Source organism: Protobothrops mucrosquamatus, unplaced genomic scaffold, assembly GCF_001527695.2.
Source record: "Protobothrops mucrosquamatus isolate PMUCROS unplaced genomic scaffold, P.Mucros_1.0 scaffold1814, whole genome shotgun sequence".
NCBI classification, from domain to species: Eukaryota; Metazoa; Chordata; class Lepidosauria; order Squamata; family Viperidae; genus Protobothrops; species Protobothrops mucrosquamatus.
In genome coordinates, this window is record NW_015387949.1 from 108,673 (window position 1) to 119,258 (window position 10,586).

Below are 10,586 nucleotides of genomic sequence, written 5' to 3' on the forward strand. Positions count from 1 at the left end.
GACATGGCTTTTTCAGCAAGCGGGACTGACCTAGGGTGAATTTTAAATAGGGATAATTTTTAATGATTTTAATAAGAGACACAGCTATAAATATTTGGTTTTTAATTGGCTTTTATTGGGGAAATGTACTATGTTGTTTTAATATGCTGTGAGCCGCCCTGAGTCCCGTGGGGAGAAGGGCGGCATATAAGTCTTAAAATAAAATAAATAAAAATAAATAAAAAAATAAATAAAATAAAAAATAATAGCAGCAGGGCCAGGGAAAAAGGAGAGGAAAAAAATGCCCCAAGAATAAAAAAAGAAAAATGCCAAAATTTATAATCCACAGAGTTCTGTTCAAAGGAGTTTCTTGGTATTCACTTCTTCAGAGACAGCTTAAAACAGTTCCAAATCAAGCTGTATTTATAATCCAGGGGAGTCAGATGGCTCTAAGTACAGTTTTATTTATAATTATAGTCTATCTTGTAAAACCAGGCAAACCAAAGGAAATCTTTTTTTTCTCAGGCAAAGTTTTCAAGGACCTTCAGATAAGCGGTGTCTGGGCATACAGCCAAATTTTAATCTGAGTTAACTCCAATCAGGGGAAGCTGGACATAATTCTCAATTTCACCACTAGATGGCATTAGATGTCCATTCCCACCATATTTAAAGGGAAAAAAATAAAAAGTAGTTTAAAGATTTAAAAAGTAAAAGTTGTGATGGCTTTCAAACAAAAAGTAGCCAAAAAAAATCTATAGAGCCAGAAGCTTCCCAAGTTATCCTTTTGTGCCTCAGACAGCTTTACGATATGGTAAGTTTTTAGTTTGCCAGGGGCTTAAACCGCCGCTTGTAATTCAGGAGGGGGGGTAAGAAAGAAAACTTCACCCCCCTCCCTAAAGCTAAGGGCTTCGCTCTCAAAAGCTGCTGAAATGCTGTTCGTAAAACTGGTATCCACTTGCAGAGAGAGAAGAAGAAGATATTCTCACCCAGGTGAGCTGTTTGCTTTCGCTTTAGAATGGTGAACCGCCTGAATGTGGTCAGCCTTTCTTCCTGCCGGTTCCAAGGGCTCCTTTGGATCCAGTGGGCCAGCTACCGCTGCCCCGCAAACTTCAAAGTTTCACCCTTTGGCAGTCGCCTCTAGGGGGGGACTTTCAGTCCGATTGGACCCACCAGCTGGTAGAAATCAGACCCGGGGAGAGGAGAATCATTTCCCCAGTCCATATTGCAGCGATGTCACCGGAAACTCCAAAAATTCCCTTTCTGATTATAAGGCAAAGCAGTCCCTCCCGATTTTATTTTTTCTAATTAAAGAAACCAGGAAATTTAGGTGCTGCATATGCTGAACTATAATATTGTTACAGTATTATTCTGGAAAAAGGAAAAAGGAAATTGAAATGAGAACAAAAAGTCCTGAAGGCTAGAAAATGTTAAGGAATTATGTCTCTGTGATACTTGTATCTTTCACGTGCTGTTTTGGTTGTATGTGTGTATTAGTAATGTTTTTATATATCTTTTCTGTATCACCACTTTGGTTTCTGTAAAACAAGTAATTAGTTATGCTTTATAGTAGCAAATATGTGGATTAGCATACAGGTAGTCCTCAACTTACAATTGTTTGTTTAACAATGGTTCAAAATTAGGATGGCTTTGGAAAAGTCACTTACAATCCATCCTGAAAGTCATGAGCATTGGACCACCTCTGTGGTCACATGATTGCAATTCAGGCACTTGGCAACCGGTTCACATTTACGATAGTTGCCACATCTTGCAGTCATGTGATCACGATTTGTGTCTTTCCCAGCCAGCTTCCAACAAGCAGCGGCAATTGGGAAAGCCAGATTTGCTTAACAACCACATGATTCGCTTAATGACTACAGTAAAAATGGTCATAAAATCAGGTCCGGTCACATGATGACTTGGTTAACAACCGCATTGCTTAGCAACTGAAATTCCGATCCCAATTGTGGTTGTAAGTTGAAGACTACCTGTATGGAGTTCAGGCTGCACTCTTGTTTGTTTTTTTTTAATTTTTGCCTCACCAATTTACCGTCCAGGAAATTGATGTTTTATAATTAGCCATATCCATCATAGCATCCATTTTGTGAAAGAAGTCATTAACCTCTCTCAAATGTCAAAGTACAGTATATCCATTTGCTCAGAAAGGTTGAGGGTTCCTCTTTGACCATTGGTAGTAATATTATACATTGTTGGGGGGGGTGTTTTTGTTTTCATTGCTAGGTATGGATTGGGGATGATTTACTACAAACAAGAGAAATTCAGCCTTGCAGAAATGCATTTCCAAAAAGCACTTTATATTAATCCTCAGAGTTCTGTCTTGTTGTGCCACATTGGAATTGTAAGTAAATCACTTCTCATTCAGGTTTGATGTATAATATGAACAGTGACCACCTTAGTGTTGTATATATATGTTGAAAATATATATGTATTTGTATATGTATAGTATACAGTATGTAGATAATGTGACTAAATTAGCAGACCAGCGAAATGCTGGGGACATAATTTACTTGGACTTCAGTAAGGCATTTGATAAAGTAGACCACAACTTACTCCTTCATAAGATAGAAAAATGTGGGATAGACAGCATCACCACCAGATGGATTTGTAACTGGCTAACAAACTGTACTCAATGTGTAGTCCTTAATGGAACTACATCTACATGGAAGGAAGGAAGCAGTGGGGTACCCCAAGGTTCTGTTTTAGGCCCAGTACTCTTCAGAACTTGTGGGTGCTCCATCACTGGAGGTTTTTAAGAAGAGATTGGACAGTCACTTGTCTGAAATGGTATAGGGTCTCCTGCTTGAGCAGGGGGTTGGACTAGAAGACCTCCAAGGTCCCTTCCAATTCTGTTAAAATGCCCTTCCTTTTTTTCAGGTTCAGCATGCCCTGAAGAAATCTGAGAAGGCTTTGGAATCACTGAACAAAGCCATTAACATTGATCCCAAGAACCCCCTCTGCAAATTCCATAGAGCCTCAGTATTATTTGCAAATGAGAAGTACAATGTGAGTAATATATTTGGAGGGAACTATGCTTCATTTTTTTGGAAAGCAACTGTTTTTTCCTTTCAAAAAAACTGAATACTAGCTATATCCATTTAAGCTAATTGCAAAATGCATACAAAACAACCCTAAATGTATTTTGCTGAGTTTAGTGAGATTTGTTCCACAGTAGATTCTTTACAGCCTTAAATTTTGAGGACCCTAAGAAAACTTCTCTGCTGGCGATTCAAAACTGTGTTCCATTGTTCCAGGAGTGCTGCTTGCTTGGTCAAAAGGAATGTTGCTCTGTATCATATTTATTTATGGTAAAACATTATTCCTAAACTGGGGAAAGGAAACACTGCTACTGTATAGGGATACTAAATAAAAAGCACAGTTTCATAGGGAACATTTTAAATCTCTGTTATCATCGTATAGTAAGATGATGAGAATTTTTTATTAATTCCACTAGGATTTTAGTCAGTTGACCAAGTGCCTAAAACGTTTCCAGCAGTTAATTTGTTCTGTCTTAGTTATAGTCATGGGAATTCTCTGCTTGTTGTCACTCTTAATTTTTTGAATACTATTACACTTTCTTCTAGATTCACCTGCTTGATAGAGAAATAGAATACAGGTAGTCCTTGAGATATGACAGGTTACTTAACGTTCAAAGTTACAACTGACACTCCAAAATTACATACGACCCTGTTTCAAAAATGCGATGGCTGTAGCACCCCTGTGGTCATTCACCCTTATGACCAACCACAGGGCTGCTGCAGTGCCCCCCCCCCCGCCTTGCTCACCCCATCCCACCCAGCTGGGACCCTGCAGATTTTGGACATGCTCCCCACATCCCCATCACCCATTGCATTTACCTTTTGAAGCTCTCCAGACCTCATCTTGGGGAAGGAGGGAAGGCCACGTGTCCCTGGGCTATGCAGAGGTGACCCGAACTTGTGGACTGGGACAAAATGCTGGCTGCCAGATAAACTGCTTTGTTTTGCTGAATTAACGAGGTCTGCACAGTGCTGCAGAAAGCTGCAGCATTGCACAGACCCTGTTAAGGCAGCAAAATGAAACAGTTTGTCCACGGGCTGTACGGCGGCAACCTAAACATGACCGCCATTTTTGGGTAGGACAAAATGGCCACAAAAAGAAGTAATACATTCCAGTGCTCTGTAAAGCCTCAGAGCTCTTCAAAGGTTAAGTGGAGGGTGCTTGGCCTGGTGTTGTGGGAATCAGTCCTAAGGCCTGGGAGGACCCAATGGGAACCCAAGGAGCGGCAAGCAGATCACAGGGCATCTCGGAGTGGGTGGGAGAGGCCTTGGGAGGACCTAGGGCAGGGGGGGCTGAGCCGGTGGTAGGCCTCCGAGGGCCTCCTCCTGAGGCATCCCATGCTCCACTTAATGACTTGTGCATTTGTTTAATTATTTATTGGGGAGAGCAGGGATGGGGGGGATTGTTAGGTGGGACTCTTCACCTAAGATGGTCCTGACAGGTTCCATTACAGTTGTATCTTGATGACTACCTGTATATTTTCCATTCAAGACTTTGCTGAATTCCTTGGTCTCTTATGTGTCAAATTTTGGAGTGATCAGTAGACTAATCTCTGGGTTTCTAGATCCGTTGTAACATTGCAAATTGTACAGGTAGTCCTCACTTAGTGACCACAATTGAGACTGACAACTCCATTGCTAAGCACTGTGGTTGCTAAGCAGAAACTCACATGACTGCAACGGGCTCATGATCTCACTTCAGTCATTAAATGAAACATCACATGACTGTGACTTATGATTTTAATTCTGCATTCCCTATTAACTTTGCTTGTCACAAGCCAGTTGAGAAGCACACAGATGGTGATCATGTGACTGTAGGGTGTGGCAACAGTTGTAAATGTGCAAAGTGAAGCACCCAAATAGAAATTGTGTGACTGCAGACACTGTAACGATCATAAATGTGAGGACTGGTCTCAAAGCTTTTTTATACCATTGTAACACCACTAAACAAGGCAGTCAGTAAGCAAGGTTACCTGTATACCACAACAAATATATTTGTCAAACAATAAAAAAAATCAGACAGAAATTAAAACTGACTTTATTGTATTGAATAGACCACTTTTCTTTGATGTATATATTTAAGTTATATTGCTGCAGTCCCTTAGAAAATCTACTCAGTTTTTTCCCTTTCAGTATGCTTTGCAAGAACTTGAAGAACTGAAGCAGATTGTTCCCAAAGAGTCTCTTGTTTACTTTTTGATAGGAAAGGTAAAAACAGTTTTGAGAATTATTTTCTGAATTGTTGCTGTAAAAAGATAAAAGGTTAATATTGATGATAATGTTACGCAATGCTCGCCAAGTGTACTGCACTGTGTTTCAGCAGTACTGTCCACTGTGGTGAGCAACCAGGTCTCCTCCTAACTTTGAAGGCACCTTCTTGCCCCATGTACAATTGTGGAGAAAGTCTGGGAATGGTTTGACAGCTATGCAGCCAAGGACAGACTGGTTGTGGAGACTTGCTTTGCAATTGCTTTACAAAAGGAAAGGCTAGGAGGTGAGGTTTGTTTGGAAAATTGACGCCATTGATTTTTGGGTTGGGACTACATATGGTAATAGACAATTCCTGAGACAGCCTGATTCTCTCAAGCTGGAAGGACTTTTAAAAATAAGCATTGGCATTTTAAATTGATCCCATAAATAGACTAGAACACGGTGTCGTTCAAGGACCTGTAGTGGGCTATGAGAATAACCTTGAGGAAGAGGAGAAAGAGTTGCAGCTACAGTCAGATAAGAGAAATCTCAGGCCAAAGCAGGAATGGAATTTAAGAAAGCATGTCAGATTGGACCCTCCCTCGTTCTCTTTAGGGTACAGACAGGAAGGGGAGATGCATATTCATACTTGCAAGATTCTGTTACTCTAACCCTATAATAAAAGTAGTTTTAATATTTATGACTTGGTGTTCAGGTCTGGTCTACCTTGAAGGTCTGACAGAACCAGTGAGGTATTTTCCCTCTTCAGCCCCACTTAGCAATGCAGCAGCTCTATTTTTGAATTAAATATGAGTTCACGACTGGACAGGGGAAACCTTTACCTTTATGAATAATATTTAAAGGCAATCCCATATATTATGTATCTAGTGCTGTTTCTTATTTTAGTGGGTTGGTGGGGAGTACCTCATCCAGAATTGAAGAGAAATTTGCAATCTGTCATGGCTGCATCTCACCTATCCAAGCTTCATAAGCTGAAAGCCTGACATTAGCATGGGGGGGGGGGGGGGGGGGGGGGGAGGGAAGGGAAGGGAAGGGAAGAGGGAACTTTCCTTTTTGTTGTTTGCACGGGAACACCTCAGATTCAGCTTAGTTACTTCTGTAACCATTTAAGCTTCAGTAAAGTATACTCTTGGCAAAACAAATGGCCAGGAGTCTTTCTTTGCTAGATGACTGGGTGGGACGGTTGACACAATCTTTTCTGCTGCTGGGTACCAGTTTCTAATACCATTATTCCTCATTAGATATAACAATCTCTTTCCATTTTTGACATGTTTGATTTTTAAAATACTTTTATTGTATATAAACTTTGAGGGGAAGAGTGCCATTTAGGGGTATGACAGATGTCCTGGTAGCCATGACCTCTACAGATGACAAACTGCCTACAAATAGCACTAGTAGATATAAAATATATGAAATAAAAATTCATACCAAGTTCATATGAGTACACCTTTTGGGGGTTTTTTGGTTAGGTTTATAAAAAGTTGGGGCAGACCCATCTTGCACTGATGAACTTTTCCTGGGCAATGGACTTGGATCCCAAAGGTGCCAACAACCAGATCAAAGAGGCCATTGACAAGCAGTACCTACCTGATGATGAAGAGCCTGTAACACAAAAACAACAGATCAGTGAATGCTGTCCATATGATTCAGGTTGGTTTTTCCCATTGGTTGTTTTATTTGTTCTTCTCTTGAGGTAAACAGAGATACTTTCTATTTGGATAATTTGAAAAGAGTGTTGTAGCAACAGTCCTGAAGTTTACCACTGCTACTATTTTATATACAGTAGCATAGTTTTATGCAGTTTCTTAGAATTCTAAAAAAATGTATTTTTTCCTTTTCTTATGGTCACTCTATCTTCTAACTGGAAATAGTTGAAAATGCTTTCTTATTTTTAACCAAGTTTGAAGAGAGCCTCAAACCTTAAATAACCCCATCCCGTAGATAGCAAGCAAATTTATTTGAATACCATAACATTATTTTTCTTGTCATTCTTCTCTTTCCACGTTTATTTAAGCAAACTATAAAAGGTAAAGTTTTTTGAATAAAGCTCAATGGTGATTTCATGAACACATCCATGAGGTCATCTTGGAAATGGTACAGAAAAGGTTGCCACTGGAATGAATATATTTTGACTTTCTAGTCTACCCTACAGCTCTGGTGTTTCCTGGGGTCTCCTCTCCATGTATTATCTACGATCAGCTTTGCATAGCCTCTTGAGATCAGCCATGTTTGACTGGGTACAGCCATGTAGTTGGGCATGCAAATTATAACAATGACATGAAATTAGACTTTGGGCTACTAAAGAGACCTGATCATTGCCTAATAGGAACTAAGCAAATAAGTTCAGCACCAGAACTATCTGAAGTATCAGAGTATAATCTTCTAAAAGGAACTTCCATCTTAAGTTTTTGTATAAGGCCTTAGCAATTAATACACAATATTCAAGCACAATACCATCAAGCCTGAGAAAGTTAGAATCACTTGTGCTTCCGCTTTAAAAATTGGCATCTGTAAAATTTTAGGATCTGATCATTTGAGATGGGGATGTGCAACTTTGTGAGTCTGGCTGCACAAGGTTTTGTGTGGCTTGGTGAGGACCCACTTGGAAAGAGGGCTGAAGGGTCTCCCCTGTCCCGTTTGTGTTGGAGGCAACGTTTAAGGTGCTTCCGGGTTGAAAGGATTAGCCGGTGACATCACCGTTGCCTGGTGATGCCTGTGGGTGCTCCTTTCATGTCCCCATCGAGCTGCAGTGAATGACGGGAGCTCACCCCACCACGCAACAGCACTCAGGTCTCGAACACAGGCTTGCTAACCTCCAACCCAGCATCCTAACCACGGAGCCACTGCGCTCCTCGTTGAAGGGTTTAAAAGCATGAAATGGGTACCTTAAGATTTGCAAAGCTTAAAATGCCTCTTTGCTGCTTAAACTGCTTGACTTCTAACATGCAAAATAAAAATAAAAATAGATCCTGTTGTTTGGCTCACTCTGGAGGGATTCTGGTAGTACAAAAAGGATGGTGGCAGACCCTACGTGACCCCCAGGCTGTATTTCTTGCACTTCAGTGCAAGAGGTGTAGAAGAAAACCTGTAGTTGTTGAGCTTTCTTCCCCTGGTACATTAAAGGGACTCTGAAAATCAGCTATGAATCAGGAAGCACTACAGGTAGTCTTTGACGTATGACCAAAATTGACCCAAAAATTTCTGTTGGTAAGCAAGGCAGATGTTAAGTGAGTTGTGCCTCATTTTACGACCTTTTTTGCCACAGTTGTAAAGCAAATCATTGCAGTTGGCAAGTGAATCATGTGGCTGTTAAGCGAATCTGGCTTCCTCCATTGACTTTGCTTCTCGGAAGCCAGCTGGCTAATAACACCACTTTTTTGGGGGAGTAGTACCATAAAATTATATATCAATGGAAAGATAATTTAATCAAGAATGTAATGCAACAAAGTTTGTTCAATTATCTGTACTGTATTCTATGAAAGGTTATAGCCAAATAACCAGAAAAGGGAAGCACAACTTGCTTGGTTGATATCAGGTAGCTTTCCTTCACCTGATTGTAGCCAATGAGCATGAGTGTTTAGAGAGCCAATCAGGTGTCATCTTGTTTTGGCAATGAGCCAATCAGATCACAGTAGGATTCAGTTATTGATGTCATGTATTGAAGCTGAGAGGAGGACATTTGTCAGTGTGTTATGTGATCGCTATCAAGTTGGTTGGGTTTTTTTTGTGTTCTTTCATTTAGTGAGCTTGTAAAACGTAATAAAATTAAAGTAATGGTGCAAGGAGTTGACTGGTTGCCCAGAAAGCGATGTAAAATAGTATTATTCAGTGAACAAGGCTACAGTTATAAAGAAATTAGAAGAAAAATTGGTGGAAATTTAACCAAAGGTGGCATTTCTACTGTACACGTTTCCCAAAAGGTTTCCACAATTTTGGCCACTACTGTACATGCCAGTTACCAAGCACCTAAATTTTGATCACACGACCATGGGGATTCTGCAACAGTCGTAAGTGTGAAAACCAGTCATAAGTCACTTTTTTCAGTGTCCCAAAGATGCTTTTTCACGAGGCAACTGGATTTTCTTGTTTTTCAAATCTTGTTTTTCAAGTCCAGTTGCCTCGTGAAAAAGCATCTTTGGGACAACTACAGTATGACCGGGATGACTGAGAATCTCCATAGACATTTTTTCAGTGTGGTTGTAACTTCCTAAATGTGCTGCTGTGAAGATACGAGAGGAGGGGGAAGAAAGGAGGAGGGGATAAAACTGCAATAAATTAACCATCCAGGTAGCCTTAAGCAAGGAACTTTAACTCAAGCTAATCATTCCCTACCCTCCACCCACAGGGTTCACATTGTGGGGATTATGAACCTAACCAGCTTTACAGGTTGGTTGCATAGGTTATAACAAAAATAATACGTGGTGAAACTCATTTACAATTCCTGTGCTGCCTAAATGCTAAATGCCTGCTCCAATTACTATTTATATCAAAGTTGTTTGAAAAACTGTGTTATAGAATTGGAACTGAAACTATCCATGTAGACTGAATTAGAATAGGATCAGCCCACTCAGACATGATTAGTTCAGGTTCTGAGGCTTTGTGCGTAACTTTGGGAATTGCATGGTACTTGAGCCTTGAAAGAGCAAGAAAAAAGCCAACAGTCTCCAAAAACTGGGTGGGAACAATGTATAAATAAGATATGAAAAGTATAATGGAAAACAGGTCTTTCCATTACAGGTAGTCCTCGATTTATGACCACAATGGAGCCCAAAATTTCTGTTGCTAAGTGAGACAGTTGTTAAGAGAATTTTGCCCCATTTTACAACCTTTCTTGTCACAACTGTTAAGTGAATCACTGCAGTTGTTAAGTTAGTAACATGGCTGCTACGTGAATCTGGCTTCCCCATTGACTTTGCTTGTCAGAAGGTCACAAAAGGTGATCACATGACCCTGGGACACTGCAACTGTGACAAATATGAGTCAGTTGTCAAGCGTCTGAATTTTGATCATGTGACAATGGGGATGCTGCAACGGTTGTAAGTGTGAAAAATGGTCATAACTCACTTTTTTCAGTCCCATTGTAACTTTGAATGGTCACTAAATGAACTGCTGTAAGTCGAAGACTACCTGTATAGAATGTCGCCCTTATAGCTTGTGAAATGTGCAAATAATATAAATAAATTTTATTTTTGTGCATTGTTTCTTTCAAAAGTTGGCACAGATGAGTCTCAGACCAGTAGCATGACTGACACAGATGACACACAGCTCCATGCAGTAGAAAGTGATGAATTTTAACTCCCAAGTGGATTCTGAGTTCGGATGTTTGACTGACTCATTCTGTTG

At 40.2% G+C, this 10,586-nt stretch overlaps 1 protein-coding gene across 1 annotated transcript in view; it reads left to right on the forward strand.

Moving 5' to 3' along the window:
• LOC107294047 (cell division cycle protein 27 homolog) overlaps positions 1-10,575 on the forward strand; it is a gene marked incomplete in the record, with an annotated part of 101,938 nt that extends 91,363 nt beyond the window's left edge. The window contains 5 exon segments of the mRNA XM_015823253.1: positions 2,250-2,335; positions 2,872-3,000; positions 5,166-5,240; positions 6,713-6,893; positions 10,456-10,575. Coding sequence (XP_015678739.1) covers positions 2,250-2,335; positions 2,872-3,000; positions 5,166-5,240; positions 6,713-6,893; positions 10,456-10,538 — 554 coding nt within the window.
• Between the last annotated feature and the right edge of the window lie 11 nt (positions 10,576-10,586).